Here is a 21,058-nt window from a genome sequence, read left to right on the forward strand (position 1 = left end):
TATAGGTGTATGCATATATATTATATGATTTTCTTTAATGAGTAGAGGGCATTCCAAAGCTCATTTGTGTGTATGGTAGGAGTAAGCAAAGGAGGAGCAATAAGTTCATGTTGTTGGGAGCCACAGTGTGTACTGTGGGAGACCAGAAAGAAACTAGAATAGGGGAGAGATGGTGGGAAACCTTACTAGACTGGATAAGAGTTATCAGTTAACCTGTGTTTTTTAAATACTTTTTTTTATCTGTTTTTTTTCTTTTTTTTAAATTTAATTTAATTTTTTCAGTGTTCCAAGATTCATTGTTTATGCACCACACCCAGTGCTCCATGCAATATTTATATGTATTCTAGCTCCAAAATGTCTGGAAGCAATGACACCTCATAAGTAGTGAGTTCACTTAGGGCTTAGATCCCAGTTTTAAATGTCATTTCCCACTGAGATGAACTTGGAGAAATGGCTGATTCCAGGGCTGGAGCAGAGAAGTTCCAGGGTTGGAACATCTTATGTTCAGATGTGCTCCGAAACTGATGGGGCCACAGCAACCAGGTGAACTTTAAAATGAATCATGACAAGGATGAATAATGACAAGAATTGATTAACAAGGGATTGGGCAAATAAGAAAATTCCCTATGTCTGCCGAGAGGTTTTTCAGTCAGAAATGAAATACAGAACTACAGAAAGTGGAAAGAAGAAAATGAAAGAGTAACTCTGTGAACTCATGTTTTTTACAATGTATGGGTAGATGGAGCACATGCACACACCTGAAAAATAGGTAGATAGATTTATGTGTGCACACATAAGGTTCCTGGCTCTGTCAGTTTTGACAGCATAAGAACAATAACACTCCAGTACCAATGAACACAATTAGCATCCAGAACTGAGTTGTTTTTTTTCTTTCAAAGATTTTATTTATTTATTTGAGAGACAGAGATCACAAGTAGGCAGAGAGTCTGACAGAGAGAGGGGGAGGAAGCAGGCCTCCTGCTGAGCAGAGAGCCCGATGAGATGCGGGGCTGAGATGTGGGGCTCGATTGCAGGACCCTGAGATCATGACCTGAGCGGAAGGCAGAGGCTTTAACCCACTGAGCCACCCAGGCACCCCCAGAACTGAGTTTTTATTACTATTTTCCACTAAAAGGAACCAAGCCTCCTTTGAGAAGTGGTTGACTCCAGGGCTGAGTCAGGAAAAATACAAGATAGGTGTGATATTATGATTAATGCAAAGTATATGGTCGTCCACCTAGATTCTGGCACAGAACTCTAAAAACCCTTAAAATTTCCTAAGTGGTAAGAGCTATCAGGATGTCTTTTGATATTCATAACAAGCCCCTTTCAACCACACCTCATTTATTTTAATGAAATGACTTCTGGAAAGCCCCCTAAGGGGGAGCTGGTTTTCTGGGGAACCAAGTATGTGATTAAAACGTTGAAGTTTAGCTCCTGTCCATCTACCCTTGAACTCAGGGAGTAAAGAGAGGCTGGAGATTAAGTTCAGTCACCAATTGCTGACCCACACCTATGTGGTCAATTAATCTTCCACAAAACAGGAAAGAATATCAGGGAAGAGAGTCTCTTTAACACATGGTGTTGGAAAACTGGACTATTTTCTTAAACCACACACGAAAATGAACTCAAAATGGATGAAAAACCTAAATTTGAGACAGGAAGCCATCAAAATCCTAGAGGAGAACCCACGCAGTACCTTCTTTGACATTGACCACAACAACTTCTTAGTAGACATGTTTCTGGAGGCAAGGGAAACAAAAGCAAAAATAAACTACTGGGACTTCATCCTGATAAGAAGCTTCTTATCAGAAGGAAATAATCAACAAAACTAAAAGGCAATCTACTGAATGGGAGAAGGTATTTGCAAATGACATATCTGATAAAAGGTTAGTATCCAAAATCTATAAAGAACTTATAAAACTCAACACCCCAAAAAACAAATAATCCCATTAAAAAATGGTCAGAAGACACGAAGAGACATTTTTACAAAGGAGACGTACAGATGGCTAACAGACACATGAAAAAATGCTCCACATGAGTCATCATCCGTGAAACACAAATCAAAACTACAGGGAGATATTACTTCACAACAGTCAGAATGGCTGAAATGAACAACACAGGAAAGAACAGGTGTTGGCAAGGATGCAGAGAAAGGGGAAACCTCTTACACTGTTGGTGGGAATGCAAACTGGTACACCACTCTGGAAAACAGTATGGAGGTTCCTTAAAAACTTAAAAATAGAGCTACCCTACGACCCAGCAATTGCATTACTGAGTACTGAACTGAAGAATACAAGAACACTAAGTCAAAGGGATACATGCACCGCCATGTTTATTGCAGCATTATTTACAATAGCCAAGATATGGAAGCAGTTGATGAATGGATAAAGAAGAGGTGTTATATATGTAAAATGGAATATTACTCAGCCATAAAAGATGGACCCTTGCCATTTGCAATGACATGGATGGAGCTAGAGAGTATAATGCTAAGGGAAATAAGTCAGTCAGAGAAAGACAAACATCATACGATTTCACTCATACGAGGAATTTAAGAAATGAAACAAGTGAAAAAAAAGAGAAAAAAAAAGACAAACTAAAAAACACTCTTAATTCTAGAGGATAAACTGGTGGTTACCAGAGGGGAGTGTGATGGGGGAATGAGTTAAACAGGTGATGGGGATGAAGAAGGTCACTTGCTGTGATGAGCATTGACCACTGTTGTATGGAAGTATTGAATCACTATATTGCACAGGTAAAACTAATACTACCCTCTATGTTAACTAACTAGACTTTATTTTTTTTTTTCAAACTAGACTTTAAATAAAAACTTAAAAAATTTATAAAAAATAACACAACAAAAACTTTAAAAAATGCTAAGTGAAATAGGACCGTCAGAGAAAGACAAATATCATATGATTTCACTCTTATGTGGAATTTAAGAAACAAATGAGCAAAGGGGGAATAAAGAGAGACAAATCAAGAGAGACACCTTAATTATAGAGAACAAATTGATGGTTGCCAGAGGGGATAGGGTTGATGGGATGGGTGAAAAGGTGATGGGGACTAAAGAGAGCACTTGTGATGAGTACCTGGTGATGTATGAATTTTTCAATCACTGTATTATACACCTGAAACTAATATAACATTATATTAACAAGCAGAATTAAAGTAAAAACTTTTTTTAAAATTATAGTCTTGTTAACATACCATGTATGATATTAAGAAAAAGTTAGTTTTCTATAATCATTTGCATTAGTGTGCTAATATTTTGGGGTCCTACTCACAAATATTATATGATAACATTAAAAATATATTCCTTGACTGTATACAATGATTATCTGTTCCTTTTATTGTTTTTATACATTAAATGAGAAAGACATACAGCTGATACAAAAGGCAAGTTAAAGTATTTTTAAATAACTGATCCTCTACCAGTACATTTTAAATAATGGGGAAGTCCAGGGATCCTAGACATTCAGCTAGATGTTTTGTGAATCATAGAGGCCATGCTGGAGGCCACCCAAGAGGCCAGAATATTCAGAGTAGAAACCCAAGTCTCCTTCCGGTCAAACCCCATGACTCTCTTGAAAATTTCTAAAAAATAGGACATGGTATGTTCAGTTCTCCCCACTGTTTACATTTTCCATGGAGCTATTCCTCAAAACTGGGAGATGGTGAACAAAGCAATTATGTGTGGATCCCAATCCATTGTACAAAATAAAACCGTGAAGTGAGGCTGCTCTGGCTTGAGGCATACTGGGTCCGGCTAACTCACAGGGGTGGGCAGTGCTGAGAGAGACCTTAACTTCAACAGTGGGTGGGAGTCAAGTTATCCTTGGCTCCATGAGAATCTTCCATTCCCATGGATTGAACATTTCCATATGTCTTTAATGGGATTATAAATTGACACATTTTGGGGTCAATTTTGCTGATTTCTAAAGGTGAGCATCTTCTGACCCAATAGTTCCAAATCCGGGAATCTAATCTATAGAAATATTCACACCAGCACCTGAAAATATAAGAGGATATTCATTGCAGCAGTGAAAGCAGGGATGGAGTACCACATACTTGCTATTAGGAGAACAGACAAAATATAATCTATTTATACTATGGGTACAGTGGCACCATAAATTTTTACAGGGAGTGTGTGTGATTGCTTTTGTTACTAAAAAAGTAAGCCAGTGGTTTTTTTCCTTTTGCCTCATGCCAATGGAAAACAAACAAGAAGATATCTTAAAAATATATAATTGAAAATCAAAACCATCTGATTGAATAATCTTAACACTACAAGGTAGTGACATGACATGTTTTCGTGTCTTTCATAGTTTTTAAATCCCTGCCTTCAATTGTCTCCCTAGAGTCCTTCTTTCTTGTTCTTCAATAACACAGTTCAAAATGTTCATATAACTTTAATTATTAAATAATCGCTCTAGTTTTCAAACTCTGGTCTCATATCCAGTTCTGGCATCTGGCAGGCTGTGTGCCTGCTCTAGGGAGGGGGGCTGTTCTTCCCCTAGACACCCCTACTTTCTCCCTCTGACAGACTTTTGCTGTTCTCTCAATACTGAAGCAAGGAGAGATGAAGGAAACAGTGCAGCCACAACCTCCCCTGGGTCCTCCTCATTCCTCAGTTCCCTCAGCTTGAGCTAATCCCCTAACCTCTGTTCCATTTGTTCATGCCAAAACACTCCAATGCTTCTGTGATGTTGGGTCCCCTCACTTGGCAGACTACATGCTTGGGAAGGATGGTGCAGCAAAGTATCTCAATTTAGATAGCTTTCCAGATATTCTTTTAACAGAGGAAACTCACTCCTTGCCTTGTGTGTGTGCTGTGTTAAGTGAAACTTAGGCAGCCCGTCTCCAAGAACCACACCCTTTAGTTTCTCTTTCTCTGGGAAGATCAACAATCATATCAAATAAGATGCCAAACGTTTTGGGTGGCATCCCTCTAAACTATATGTAGTTATTTTAGGGTTGACTTAGGAGAGTGGCAAGTCTGCCCACCCTCCTCTCCATGGAGGACAGGGACTTGACTCTCACCACTCCACTCCCAAGGCCTTGGTGACCCGGTAACCTCACCCAATGTCTTTCCCATCCTCTGCTGCCGAAAACAAATGAGCTCCTCTTTTACCCACCTACTTATTTCACACTTTTATTTACTGTTTATGATCAATGCAAATCAATTCTATAAGAAATTCTATAAGAAATTATGAAGAATCAAAGCATAATTTTGAAAATTCAGAATAGATATTCAACACAAAAAAGACAAGTATAAAAGCAGACTCCTTCATGCACACATGAGATCCAGTAGGTGTTGTTTCAAAGGACAGCAGTGCTTGCTTTTCCTCTTAAGGACTGAAGCCACACCAGAAGTAGAAAGCTTCAACTTATGAGTATATGCTCTCACACAAGTCAAAATTTGTTTTTTAAAATGCTTTTTACATTGAAACTGTGGTAAAAGATAAATTTTACAGAATTAAGCCTCCTTTCAGAGAGGCTAATTTCTAACATCTAAAACTGACTGATAGAGAAAGTATTCCAAATAGAGTCATCTGACTTTCAGAGGTTAAAAAAAGTTTTTTTAAAAAATTGTTTAAAGGGATTATTGGAAACTTGCTAATGTTGGTATTCTTCCAGCCTTACTCCAGCATGGGCATCCTTGGTTTGGCATCCACAACACTGGGCCTGGCCTTCATTCCACTCCCATCATTTCACTTGCTTCCTTCTTTCACTGACTCCTCCATCCTGGCTCCAGGCAACATTGTGGCTGGTTATTGTGCGTGCTTCTAAAGTTCTGCCCTGGAACTTGTTACCCCAGGGGCCAAGGCTCAGAACCCCCACCCCACACATACACACTGATGAGACTTGGAAGGCTCTTCCTCCAACCAGCAGACCCCTGTGTACTGATGGACACAGTTGGCATCAGGCTAAGGAACTCTCATTGTATTCCTCTGTTCTAGCAATAATTTGGAGATGACTTTGTAGACCAGAGTCCAAAACCATACCACTGCTGGGCTTTGTGTATCTGTCACTGCTACTTGCCTCACTGGGATGCTCTCCAAGCCTTTCCTGGAAGGTGACCTTGAAGAGTTGGTCAACAAGAGACTCAGGTTAGCCCTAAGCCTGAGAAACAAAAAAGTGAGTGAGTGGTTAGCATTGGGACACCGGCCAGAGTCTTTTTTTTGGCCTGAAGCTTGTTCTGGAAGAGTCCACCCCACACAAATTGAGGCCCACCTGTCAGCTGCTAATCTCAGAATCTCATAACCTCATTGTAGGGCCAGGTACTGACCATACTGATCACATTTTTTTTAACTGTCAACTTATTAATGGACAAATTCCTCTTGATAGGCCAAAGAAGAAAGAAAAGGGATGACAGCATTTAACTAAGCAAGATCAGTGCAAGGACATGGGTCATTTAAGGTGAATTAAGTTCCTTTGCTGGCAACCATTGGAGGGAACCTCAGGCACAATATAGCCTAGACTTCAGGTTTCTGCTCTGCAATATAAAGACCTTTGAAGCATTATTCAATCCCTACAACAATAAAACAACTGAATAAACTGAAAGACAGTAATTGTTCTTAGATCTGTCAGAGAATTTAGGTCACAGGGCAAACTTTTGCCCTAAAAAATGGAGAAAGAGCAACTGTATGCCATAGCATTCTGTCCTTCCCCCATTTCTCTCTAACAAAAGCCAGCACTTATGGGAAACTACTTTATTTTACCTAGGGAAGGGCCACTAGCCAACTTCAGCCCCCTCTAACCTTCCTGTCACACCTAAGGTGGGGGAGCTGAGAAGTATTTGTGAAGTTCATATCTCAAGGGTACAAGCCTACAAAAGACTAAGAACTAATTATAGGACTATAGAATAGTACCCCTTCCTAATATCTTATCATCACAGCAACAAGATCTCTGCACAATAACGGGCTTATAGTTGAAAAAACTGTAAAGGTCAGACTCTATTTAAGACTTTCCAGGGGAGACAAAATCAATGACACCAGAGGAAATTGAAGTCTCAGAAAGTTACAAGTATAGCAAACACAGTATAAGTCCTAGCCAGATCAGCATAAACTATCACACTAAATCTTAGATAATCACAAAGGTTTGACAGACAACCAAGAGCTAGAGCAGGGCTGAATGATAAATTTTATCTCATACACAAGCCCACTCCATCAAGACCAGCTGTTTCCCTTAATACATGGAAACAAACACAGAGAGTCAAGTAAAATGAGGGAAGAGAGGAATATGTTCCAAATGATGGAACAAGGTAAAATGTCAGAAAGAACTTCAGGAAATGAAGGTAAGTAATTTATCTGACAAAGAATGAAAAGTAATAGTAATAAAGATGTTCAACAAACTTCAGAGAAGAATGGAAGAACACAGTGAGAACTTAAAGATATAAAATATATAAGAAATATGAAACTAGGGGCGCCTGGGTGGCTCAGTGGGTTAAAGCCTCTGCCTTCGGCTCAGGTCATGATCCCAGGGTCCTGGGATCAAGCCCCACATGGGGCTCCCTGCTCAGCAGGGAGCCTGCTTCCTCCTCTCTCTCTGCCTGCTTCTCTGCCTACTTGTGATCTCCATCTGTCAAATAAATAAAATCTTTAAAAAAAAAAGAAATACGAAACTAAAGAATACAATAACTAAACTTAAAAATACACGAGAGTGTTTTCACAACAGATTAGATAAGCAGAAGAAATGACTAGTGATTTAGAAGACAGGGAAGATATAAAAGGGCAGTAGAACTCAACCAAACAGAGCAGCAAAGGAAAAAAAATAATTTTTAAAGTGAAGATAGCTTAGTGGACCTATGAGACAACATCAAGTGGGATAACATTCACATTATAGGGATTCCAAAAGAAGAAAAGAGGGATAAAGGGGCAGAAAAATAATCTGAAGAAATAATGGCTAAAAACACACATGGGGAGGAAAACTGACATGCAGGTCCAAGAATCTTAGAGAGTTCAAAAAAGATGAGCTCAAAAAGATCCACAGCAAGACACATTATATTTAAAATATCAAAATTTACAGAGAAAGAGAAAATCTTAAAAGCAGCAACAGAAAAACAACTTATTATGTACAAAAGAACCCTCATAAGATTATAAGCATGTTTTTCAGTAGAAACTTTGCAGGTCAGAAGACAGTGGTGTGATATATTCGAAGTGGTCAGAAGAAAAAACTTCAAACGAGTACTCTGCCAGGCAAGACTATCATTCAGAATTAAAGGAGAGATAGAGTTTTTCAGACAAGCAAAACTGATAGGACTTTATCACCACCAAACTAGCCTCACAAGAATGGTTAATAGGATTTATTTAAGCTGGAAATAAAGGACATCAATTAGTAACAAGAATACATATGAAATTGTAAATCTCATAGTAGAGGAAATACATAGTAAAGGTAACGGACTTATAAAGTTAGTATAGAGGTTAAAAATCAGAAGTAGTAAAAATAGCTACAACTGCATTAATCATCAGTTAAGTGATACAAAAACAGATGTGCAAGTGATACCAAAAACATTAAAATGGGGGGGGAGTAAAATATTGTTTTAGAATGCATTCAAACGTAATTTGCTATCAACTTAAAAGAGACTACGTATGTATACACACACACACTAGTATATGTTAGCCTAATGGTATCTATAAAGCAAACACCTATAGTAGTACACAAAAGATAATAAAGGAATCTAAACATGACACTAAAGAAAATCACCAAACCACAAAGAAAGTGTAAGAAGAATGTAACAGAGAAGAATCACAAAACAACCAGAAAGCAATTAACAAAATGGCAATAAGTACCTATGTATAAATTATTACTTTCAATGCAAATGAACTAAATTCTCCAATCAAAACATATAGGATCAATGAATGGATTAAAAAGAAAGATCCATCCACACACGCACCCCAATGTTTATAGCAGCAGAGCCCAGATGTCCATCAATGGATGAGTGGATAAAGAAGATGTGGTATGGAATATTACTCAGATGTACAATGGAATATTACTCAGCCATCAAAAAGAATGAAATATTGCCATTTGCAATGACATAGATGAAATTAGTGTATTATGCTAAATGAAATAAGTCAGCCAGAGAAAGAAATATACTATATCATTTCACTCATACACAGAATTTAAGAAAAACAGATGAACATGGGGAAAGGAAGGAAAAAATAAGATAAAAACAGAGAGACAAGCCACAAGAGACTTTTTAAAAAAGATTTATTATTTATTTTAGAGAGAGAGGAGGAGGAGAGAGAGAGTACATGTGGGGAGAGTGGAGGAGCAGAGGGTGAGGGAGTGAGAAACGATGATGAGCATGGAACCTTACACGGGGCTCAATTTCAGGATGCTGAGATCACAACCTGAGCCAAAACCAAGAATTATATGCTTAACTGACTATGCCACTCAAGTTCCCCACCATGAGACCCTTAACTATAAAGAATAAACTGAGGGTTGCTACAGACGAAGTGGGTGGGGGATGGGGTAATTGGGTGATGGGTATTGAGGAGGGCACTTGTGATGCACCCTGGGTATTGTATGTAACTGATGAATCACTAGATCTTACACCTGAAACTAATGTTACACTGTATGTTAACTAACTAGAATTTAAATAAAAACTTGAAAAAAATGGCAAGGGACATTTTTCCAAAGAAGATATACAGATGGCCAAGACACATGAAACATGCTCAGTATCACTAATAATTAAGGAAATGCAAATTAAAACCACAATCAGGTATCAACTTACACCTGTCAGAATGGCCAGAATGAAAAGACAAGAAATAACAAGGGTTGGTGAGGATGTGAAGAAAAAGGAGCCCTTGTGTACAGTTGGTGGGAATGCAACCTTGTGTAGCCACTGTGATAAACAGATCAAAATTACCCTATGATTCAGTAATTCCACTACTTGGTATTATCCCAAAGAAAACAAAAACACTAGTTAAATAAGATATTTGCACCCCTGTGTTTATTGCAGAATTATTTACCATAGCCAAGATATGGAAGATACATATGGCTATTTATATGTTTATATAAAATATTACTCAGCCATAAAAATGAATTAAATCTTGCCATTTGCAACATCACTGATAGATCTAGAGGATATAATGTGAAGCAAAGTAAGTCAGTGAATGAAATACCATATGTTTTCACTCATATGTGGAATTTAAGAAAAACAAAACAAAACAAAAGCAAACAAAAAACCTCACTCTTAACTGTTTAACTCTAGGAAACAAATCAAGGGTTGCTAGGGGTTAGGTGGGATGGGGGAATGGGTAACTGGGTGATGGGCAATAAGTAAGGCACTTGAAGTAATGAGAACTGGGTATTGTATATAATCGATGAATCACTGAATTTTATCCCTGACACTAGTAATACAGTATGTAAATTAAATTGAATTTAAATTTAAAAATTTACAAAACTTAAATATAGAGAATAAACCATTGGTTTCCAGAAAGGAGTTGTGTGTGTGTGGCGGGGCAGGGGGTGAGATAGGTGAAAGGGATTAAGAGTATTACTGTGATGAGTACTGAGTAATGTATAGAATTGCTGGATATTGTACACCTGAAACTAATATAACTCTGTATGTTAATTACACTTGAATTAAAAAAAGAATACATACATGATAGGGACTCATATCCAAAGTAAACAAGAACTCTTAAGACTTGGCAATAAAAAAAAGCTCAAAATAAAATGGGCAAAGATCTGAACAGGCACTTCACCAAAGATGTATAGATGGGAAATAATCATATAAAAAAGATGTGGTTCATATAAACAATGGAATATTACTCAGCCATCAGGAAGAATGAATACTTACTTACATCGATGTGGGTGGAACAGGAGGGTATTATGCTAAGTGAAATAAATCTATCAGAGAAAGATAATTATTATACGATTTCATTCATATGTGGAATATAAGAAATAGCACAGAGGATCATAGGGGAAGGGAAGGAAACCTGGATGGGAAGAAATCAAAGAGGGAGATAAACCATGAGAGACCCTTGACTCTGGGAAACAAACCGATGGTTGCAGAAGGGAAGGTGAGTGGGTGATGGGCATTAAGGAGGGGACATGATGTGATGAGCACTGGGTGTTATAAACTAATGATGTACTATATGTTGGCTAATTGAACATAATAATAAAAAATAAAGAGAATTGTCAAGAAAAAATAAATTAATTTTTTAAAAAGAAAAAATGTGCTATACACCACTTTCCATTTGAGAACTGCAAATTGAAACAGTTAAATACCACTACACACTTATTAGAATGTCTAAAATCCAAAACACTGATGAACACAAATATTGACAAGGATATGGAACAACAGGACCCTTCATTCATTGCTGGTTGTTTCCAAAATGATAGAGTCATCTTGAAAGACAGTTTGGCAATTTCTTACACAGCCAAATATAATCCTATGACTATGGAACAGTCTTAGCGTATGATCCAGCATTTACCTAAATGAGTTGAAAACTCACATCCACATAAAAATCTGAATATCAGAAACTGGAAGCAACAAGATGTCCTTCCAAAGGTGAACACATAAACAGACTGGTACATTTACACAGTGGAAAATTATTTGCAACAATAAAAGAGATGATCTATTAAGCCATAAAAGGTGGAAAAACCTTAGATGCATACTACTAAGTGAAAGAAACCAGTCTAAAAGCTTGTATGATTCCAACTATATGACATTCTGGAGGAAGCATAACAACTCAGTAAAAGGATCATGTGCCAGGGTTTTGGAGGGAGACAGGGAGGGAAGAATAGATGAACAGGAAGATTTTTATGGCAGTGACACTATTCTGTACAATAAGGTAATGTGGATACATGTTATTATTTATAGAGTAGAAATATATGCACCAAAACATGCACCACCAAGAATGAACCTCAATGTAAACTATGGACTTTAGTTAATAACAATGTATTGGTATAGGTTTGTCAGTTGTAACAGATGTACCACACAAATACAAGATGCTAAACATAGGGAAAGTGTGATGGGTAGCAGAAGGGTTGGAGAGGAGTGGTATATAGGAGCACTCTATACTTTCTGCTCAATTTTCTGTAAAACTAAAGCTTCTCTAAAAAATAAAGTCTAGGGGTGCCTGGGTGGCTCAGTGGGTTAAAGCCTCTGCCTTCAGCTCAGGTCATGATCCCAGGGTCTTGGGATCGAGCCCGGAGTCGGACTCTCTGCTCAGCAGGGAGCCTGCTTCCCCCTCTCTCTCTGCCTGCCTCTCTGCCAGCTTGTGATCTCTGTCTGTCAAATAAATAAATAAAATCTTAACAAATGAATAAATATATAAAATAAAGTCTATGAGGCGCCTTGGTAGCTCAGTTGGTTAAGCATCCAATTCTTGATTTTGGCTCAGGTAATGACGTCAGGGTCATAAGATCAGGCTTGAATCAGGATACGGACAGTGAATATCATTCTCAATGCAGAAAAACTGAGAGCTTTTCCCTTAAGGTCAGGAACATGACAGGGATGCCCACTCTCACTATTATTGTTCAACATGGTACTAGAAATCCTAGCTTCAGCAATCAGAAAACAAAAAATAAATAAATAAAGGGCATTCAAATTGGCAAAGAAGAAGTCCAACTCTCACTCTTTGCAAAATAGCAAGGATACTTTATGTGGAAAATCCCAAAGACTCCACCCCAAAATTACTAGAACTCATACAGAATTCAGTGATGTGCAGGATACAAAATCAATGCACAGAAATCAGTTGCATTTTGATACACTAACAGTGTGTGTGAAGAAAGAGAAATTAAGGAGTTGATTCCATTTAAAATTGCACCAAAAACCATAAGATACCTAGGAAGAAACCTAACCAAGGAGATAAAAGATCTGCTCTGTAGAAACTACAGAACACTTATGAAAGAAATTAAGGAAGACACAAGGAAATGGAAAGACATTCTATGCTAATGGGTTGGAAGAACAAATATTGTTAAAATGTCTATGCTACCCAAAGCAATCTACACTTCCAATGCAATCCTTACCAAAATATCATTGACATTTTTCACAGAGCTGGAACAAAGAATCCTAAAATTTGTATCGAACCAGAGAAGACCCCAAATAACCAGAAGAATGTTGAAAAAGAAAACCAAAGCTGGTGGCATCACAATGCTGGACTTCAATCTATATTACAAAGCTGTGATCACCAAGACAACATGGTACTGGCACAAAAACAGACACATAAATCAATGGAACAGAATAGAGAGCCCAGAAATGGACCTCAACTCTTCAACTAATCTTCAACTAGGCAGGAAAGAATATCCAATGTAAAAAAGACAGTCTCCTCAATAAATGGTGTGGGGAAAATTGGACAGCCACATGCAGAAGAATGAAACTAAACCATTCTCTTACACCATATGAAAAGATAAACTCTAAATGGATGAAAGACCTCAGTGTGAGACAGGAAGCCATCAAAATCCTACAGGAGAACACAGGCAGCAACCTCTTTGACCTCGAATGCAGCATCTTCTTGCTAGACACATCTCCAAAAACAAGGGAAACAAAAGCAAAAATGCACTCTTGAGACTTTATCAAGATTAAAAGCTTCTGTATAGAAAAGGATATAATGAAACAAAACTAAAGGGCAACCTACGGAATGGGGGATGATATTTGCAAATGACATTACAGATAAGGGGCTGGTATCCAAGTTCTATAAAGAACCTCTCAAACTCAACACCAAAAAAAAAAAAAAAAAAAAAAAAATAGTCCAGTCAAGAAATGGGCAGAAAACATGAACAGACATTTCTCCAAAGAAGACATCCAAATGGCCAACAGATACGTGAAAAAATGTTTAGCATCACTCAGGATCAGGGAAATACAAATCAAAACAACAATGAGATACTACCTCACACCAGTCAGAATGGCTAAAATCGACATGTCAGGAAACAATGAATGTTGGATGTGGAGAATAATGGGTGATAATGTTGGATGTGGAGAATAATGGAGAATAAATGAGGATGTGGAGAAAGGGGAACCTTTAGTTCTGTTTAGAACTGTTAGTGGGAATGCAAGATGGGGCAGCAACTCTGGAAAACAGTATGGAGTTTTCACAAGAAGTTAAAAATACAGCTACCTGGGGGCTCCTGGGTGGCTCAGTGGGTTAAAACCTCTGCCTTCGGCTCAGGTCATGATCCCAGGGTCCTGGGATCGAGCCCCGTGTTGGGCTCTCTGCTCAGCAGGGAGCCTGCTTCCCTCTCTCTCTGTCTTTGCCTGCCTCTCTGCCTACTTGTGGCCTCTGTCTGTCAAATAAATAAAAAAATCTTTTTAAAAAAATACAGCTACCTTGTGACCGAGCAATTGCACTACTAGGTATTTATCACAAAGATACAAATGAAGTGATCTGAAGGGGCACCTGCACCCCAATGTTCATAGCAACAATGTTCACAACAGAAATACTATCCAAAGAGCTGAGATGTCCTTTGACGGATGAATGGATAAAGAAGATCTGAGATACACACACACACACACACACACACACACACACACACAATGGAATATTACTCAGCCAGCAGAAAGGATGAATACTTATCATTTATACCGACATGGATGCAACTGGAGGATATTCTGCCTAGTTAATTAGGCCAATCAGAGAAAGACAATTATATGATTTCACTCATATGTGGAATTTAAGGAACAGCGGATCATAGGGGAAAAGAGGGAAAACTGAATGGGAAGTCATGAGAGGAGGAGAAAAACCATGAGAGACTCTTAACTACAGAAAACAAACAGAGTTGCTGGAGGGGAGCTGGGTGGGTTGAAGGGGTAGCTGGGTGATGGACATTAAGGAGGGCACTTGATGTGATGAGCACTGGGTGTTATATGCAACTGATGAATAACTGAACTCTACATCTGAAACTCATGATGTACTATATGTTGGCTAATTGAATTAAAAATATTCTAAAGGGTCTAGTAGAAAATATAGAAAACATGCAAGAGGAGATGGATAATATAAAAGAGATGGAAATTCTAAGAACAAGAATGCTAGAGTTCAAACACACTAACAGGAAAAATGCCTTCAATGGTCTCATTGGTAGACTGGACACAGATGGAGAACAAACCTCTGAACTTAAGGATATGACAACAGAAACTCTGAAAACTGAAAAGTAATGAGAAAAAAATAGTGGGGCGGGGGAAAGGAACAAAATATCCAAGGATCATGAGACAACTGCAAAGGTGTAACAAGTGTGTAAGGTGAATACTAGCAGGAGAAGAGAGACTAGAATAGAAGAACCAACTGTGGAATAAATGAAGGGAGAATTTTCCCCAAATTAGTGTCAGACACCAAAACAAGCAGCCATCAGGGAGAATCAGAGAGTACCACACAGAATAATTGCAAACGACCAAAACCAACCAAAAACAAAAAACAAAAAACAAACAAAAAAACCCAAAAAACCAAAAAACCAAACACCCAGGTATATGACATTCAAACTGCAAAACCACCAAAGATAATAGAAGAATGGGGTTCCGGGGTCTGCTTGGAAAACCAGGAGGAAAGGAAACAGGGGATAGGAGAAAACTGTAACTTATGCCACTCCTGTGCCCTGGTCATCAGTTCTCCCCAGCTGAGACAGGTGCCACAGCAGGTAGACCAAGGATATTGGGGGAGTTTCCTGTGGTACTTGGCACCTGGAAGCCACTTGTTGCACTAACCACCCCTAATCTCCCATAGATAAATACAGAAACCTCTCTTCCTCTGGGGCTACCACACTTTGGCAAAACTGTAGCCTCAGTTCCAGTGGAGACCAGCAGAGCTTGAAGCCCCTAGACCCTTACACACAGTGCTGAGCTCTGGCCCTATGCAGAAGGTACCATGAACCTTTCCTGGGTCCTAACCCTGCCCTGGGTTGACCTTCACATTCACACAGGAGAGAACGTCTTGCTGGAAGAATTCCTACCCATGCATGGCTGTGGCATTAGAGAAATTGTTCCCGAGCTTCTGGGCAACCCCCAAGCTCCAACTACTTCACTCCTATTTACCATCTCTCTGGTGGGCACGCTGCAGGTCTGGCCTTGGCTGTGAGGTACCTGGTGGTGTCTATCTGCCTACCTCTTGCCCTGAAACCCCTAAGGATGTGGGAGTTAAACTGGAGTGGGGGGTGTGCCAGTGCCCCAGAAGACTTACAGCTCTGAATAGCAGGGAGGATGGAGAAGCTCAGCCTGCACAAACTTGGGTCCTGAGGAGGGGGCTGTGGGGCTGCAGTGTTCCAACTCCTTGAAAATGAGAATGATGTTGAAACTCAGGGTGAACCCGGAAGGGTGGGCAGTGTGCCACATGGAGCTGGGCTGAGATGTCCCCAATCTAAACAGGACCCAGGGAAGGTGCGGGAACGAATGTTGGGCAACACTTTTTATAATATAATAAAAGTGGCTGCATTCCCACCAACAGTGTAAGAGGTTCCACTTTCTCCTCAACCTCTCCAACACTTGTCGTTTTTTGCCTTGTCAGTTTTTGCCATTATAATTGGAATGGAAAAAAACAACAACAACCCACATCCACTCTGTAATGCACTGAAATCAGACAACTACTTGAAAATTTGCTTCCATAAAATGGCATACAGTTGCATGTCATTTTTAAGAAAAGGATTAATTACTGAAGCATATGTGCATTTTATTTTTTTAAGATTTTACTTATATATTTTCATGAGAGAGAAAGGGAGAGAGAGAGAAAGAGGAGAGCAGGGACAGGGGAATGGGCAGAGGGAGAAGCGGACTCTTCAGAACAGGGAGCCCAGTATGGGACTCCATCCCAGGATCCTGGAATATGGACCTGAGTAGAAGGCAAACAGTTAACCAACTAAACCGCCCAGGTGTCCACATGTGCATTTTAATAAAAGAAGCTAACAAAGTGCTCAGAGTGCAAACAAGTTAAATGTAATTTCTCATTTATCCCTCATAAAACCTTGCGACTAACAATATCTTCAACCCCAGTAAGGCAGAAAATTCTGTGGGCTTCACCTTTAAATTACATCGGAAACCTGTCAACTTCTGCCACTTCCTATTTCTACCCTGGTCCAAGTGCCATCATTTCTCACCTGTTTCATGATATGAGCATCACTATGGACCTTACACAATAGTCACAGTGGTTCTATGAAGCTTACGGTGGATCATATCTCCCCTCTGCTCAAAGTCTGATCATCTTACAATGACCTACCAGGCCCCAGGCAATGTGGGCCCCATTCCCTCTGGTCAGCTCTCCTTAGCTTTATCCCTGCCCCTCTCTGCTCAAGAATACTGTCCCCTCTGCCTGGAACACTTTATATCTGTGGCCAGATTCCCCCAGGCCTGGACCATGCCCTCTTCTTCACCATTCTATGTGTACCCCCACATAGTGCCTGACATCCCCGTGGACTCTCAGGAAGTCCATGCAGGTCTCTTGAGAGCAGTGTGAATGAGTGATGAAGGGGAGATATTTGGTCCAGTGTGTTGAAGAAGATCTTTGCAGAAGACATGGATCAAGAGATTATTTCCCAAATCCCTCCAGAGCCCCTGTGATGGAAACTATAGAAACCAGTTCCTACCAGAGTCTTCTCACAGCTCACTCCTGTTCCACCTTGAGTCTCAATGATCAAGAATCAGTCTGACCCCAAATTCCCTCTTTGCAGGGAGTGACATACTTGTACCCTCTGTACTTTCTGCAGTGTGCTGCTGTCGGCATATAAAATGTTCTGGCCATATTTCTTTGAGGTTTTTACACTTTAATACCTGTATGTAAAGCACAATTGCAAGAAGGCACAAAAATCTTTATGCTGCTTAATAACATAAGGTACACAGAAATGGAGTTTTTATTCCATAGTCGCACTGGTAGCTATGATGGTACAGGTAATAAAGGGAAGTCCAGAGAGAGAGAAATAGCCTTGCCCTAGGTAGCATAGCTCCTCCATGCCAGACCCTAACATCATGTACCACATTCAGTGCACAAATGAATTCTGGATTGGTTCCCCCTCCTCATTCACCTTCAACAGACAACTCAGAATAAAGACTTCCCCTGTCAATCCTAGGAAGAAGGTAACTAATACATCCATGGCCCTCCATTCCATGAAAATTGTGGTGCTCAATGTGGGGAAAGATTCACTGGGCAGCTGGCCATGTACCATCTGTTACCCTGACATCTTCCATTCAAATGGTTTTTGATTACTCAGCTCACAGCCTTGTCCCAACCAGCCAGAGAGATCCAATGAGTACAGAGGAGGAAGAGGAGCAACAAGAGAGCTTGAGCTTGCAGAGGAAGAGGCAGACCAACACAAGAAGCCTCAGAAAGGCAGGCATGCCTACAGTCCCCATCTCTCCAGCACCTTCCTCAGGGCCCTCGTTACCTCCCTGTTCCTCAGGCTGTAAATGAGTGGGTTAAGCATTGGAGTGAGGATGGTGTAGAAGATGGAGGTGGCTCGGTCTCCCATTGGTGTCCGACTGGAGGCCCGCTGCATGTAGCTAAACATGGCTCCTCCATAATATAGGCCCACCACAGCCAGGTGGGAGGAGCAAGTGGTCAGAGCCTTCTGCTTCCCCTCTGCGGAGGGCATTCTAATGACAGCTGTGAGGACCCGGGTATAGGAAGCCACAATGACCACAAGGGGCAACAGCAGCATGACCACACAGCAAGCATAGATAAGATCCTCAAAGAGTGAGGTGTCAGCACAGGAGAGACGCAGCAGGGCAGGGACCTCACAGAAGAAGTGATCCACCTCCAGAGAGCCACAGTAGGGGAAACTGAAGACCACACCCATGTCAATCACACTGTCAGACACCCCAACCATCCAGGATGCCAGGGTCAGCAGACAGCAAGCCTTCCAGTTCATGAGGACAGGATACCGCAGTGGGTGGCAGACTGCCACATACCGGTCATAGGCCATGAATGCCAAGAGGAAGCATTCTGCTCCTGTTACCATGACCACTAGGAAGATCTGAGTGGCAGAGGCACCCCAAGAGATGGACTTATGGCCTGACAGAAGGTTGGCTGCCATCTTGGGAACCACTGTGCTCATCACAATCAGGTCCATGATGGAGAGCTGGCTGAGGAAAAAGTACCTCGGGATGTGCAGGTGTCTGTTGGCCTGGATGAGCAGGAGGAAGAGGATGCTGCCAAGGAGTGCCACAGCAGAGGCCAGAATGACAAGGGAAAAAAGGAATAAGTAGCCGAACAGGCCCAAAAGGATGAGGTCAGAGAGGGAGGTGTGGTTCCAGAGCTCCATGCCCAAGACCCTAAGAACAAAGGAACAAAGAAATGAAACTACTAACCTGGCATCTCCAAATACCCACCTCCTGTTTCTTCTAAAAGACAGAGCCCAACCCTCTGACATGGACCCACCCTTTCCTTGTGCAGTGAAAAATCTTTTTCTTTTTTCAGCAGCCTTAAAGTTATCAGCATGATTTGATCCTTACTTCTCTAAAACCTCAGGGAGCCAGAGAATGCAAGGGATAGAGAGATGGGACATAAGTCATAGGTGAATAGCTGTAGAAGTAGGACAAAGATGTAAAGAGGGGGAAAGTACTGGGGGACAAGAATGAGAAAGGAGGAGAGTAAGGGGGTGACAGGTGTAAGGATAAATGCAAATTTAAAAAAAGAGAAGTGACTCTCCTCCCTCTCCTGTAAAGAGCATTTGCTTTAGAAAACAGCATTGTAAGCTCCTTGTTGCTTCTAGGTGTTTAAACCTTTTAAAAACCAAGTAAGGTTTTTGCCAGTGCTCTGACCCAGGAATGTCTTTCTCAAGGACCTAGGATCCATCTCTTTGAAACGTGATCATCAGGGAATGTAGCACCCCTATCTCAGGCTCTGTGGCAGAGGAGGACCCTAAGTTCAATAGACACCTTGTGGTAAGAGGCAAAACTACCTCTTGTCATAAACTGTGTGAAGGCTTTTTCCCCCTTTGGATAAAGCCAATTAACTAACACAGATTGCTGCCCCCATTACCTGTTGAATGAACAGAGTGTGACAATGGTACCATCAAGTCCTCTTATTTGAAGACTAGTGCTTGTTTATCTCAAAAGCGTATATGTAATGGGTTGTCACTGTCTGAGTATGAAAGAATGAGACTCTTTCTGTTTTGCAGGCTCTCAGTATATTACCTGTAATGCACCTCATCCTCTGGTTTAATACTTGTTCAAAAATAAAACTGTTGGTTGTCTGGGTGGCTCAGTCAGTTCAGCATCTGCCTTTGGCTCAGGTCATGATCCCAGGGTCCAGGGACCAAGCCCTGCATCAGGATGCCAGTTCAGCCAGGAGTCTGTTTCTCCCTCTACCTCTGCCCCTCTCCTCTACTTGTGGTTTCACTATCACTTGCTCTCAAATAAATTAATAAAATCTTTAAAAAAAAAATAAATAAATACAAGCTGTTTCCTCTCTCTCTTCTGTCTTTGTGGAGAGGTTTTCTAGATTGGAGATTTTGATTTTATTTATTTATATTCTTTTATTCTTTTTTAAATTTAGATTTTAATAAAGTTGCCCCAATGCAGGTACTGCAACAGAACTAAAAGTGGATGCTAAATGCATCATGAGAATCTCATGATGCCTCTCAGGATGTATCTCAACCATTTACCACTCTGCTACTTGGACAGTAGAGAAGAGACTGGAGCGTAACTATCACCTGCTTGTACATCAATTACCTTCTATAGTTCCAAACCTAGGTGGGTGCTAAGCTGGTTAGAACTACTAAATGTTCTAAGATACACTCACTGAATCTACAAAGGAAGGAAGAACCAGTCCTCACTCCACAAGTGGTGGGATTCCAGGGGATGCTTTGGGGAAGTTGTGGCTTCTGAATTGTGTAATGTCACAGGTAGAATTCAAAAATTTTTTCTTAACAAAAGTGGAAAAGACAAGCAAAGAGAAACAAAGACTATTGAAATAGTTCATGATTGGAGGATAATTATGAACAGAAGGAAGGGAACAAAAATGACATTTCAGAGCTCCCACTGTCACAACTGGGGTTAGTGATGTTTGGGTCTCTAGGACATCTGGAAGTATTTTTGGTTAAAAAAAAAAAAGTACAAATGCACCTCAATGTTCATAGCAGCAATGTCCACAATAGCCAAACTGTGGAAGTAGTCAAGATGTCCTTAAAT

The 21,058-nt window shown here is 40.2% G+C and overlaps 1 protein-coding gene across 1 annotated transcript; it reads right to left on the reverse strand.

Annotated features, from left to right (window-relative positions):
- Window positions 1–18,267: 18,267 nt before the first annotated feature.
- On the reverse strand, window positions 18,268–19,188 carry LOC111139652 (olfactory receptor 2M5-like). Its single transcript, XM_022491978.1, has one exon. The coding sequence runs from the start codon at window positions 19,186–19,188 to the stop codon at window positions 18,268–18,270; it is 921 nt and encodes a 306-aa protein (XP_022347686.1).
- Between the last annotated feature and the right edge of the window lie 1,870 nt (window positions 19,189–21,058).

Source organism: Enhydra lutris, unplaced genomic scaffold (assembly GCF_002288905.1).
Source record: "Enhydra lutris kenyoni isolate GAN:26980312 unplaced genomic scaffold, ASM228890v2 scaffoldscaffold112, whole genome shotgun sequence".
In the NCBI taxonomy this organism is placed as follows: Eukaryota; Metazoa; Chordata; class Mammalia; order Carnivora; family Mustelidae; genus Enhydra; species Enhydra lutris.

Bases quoted from the DNA above. Each gene is read 5' to 3' on its own strand.
- LOC111139652 (XM_022491978.1), bottom strand. From the start codon at position 19,188: ATGGAGCTCTGGAACCACACCTCCCTCTCTGACCTCATCCTTTTGGGC.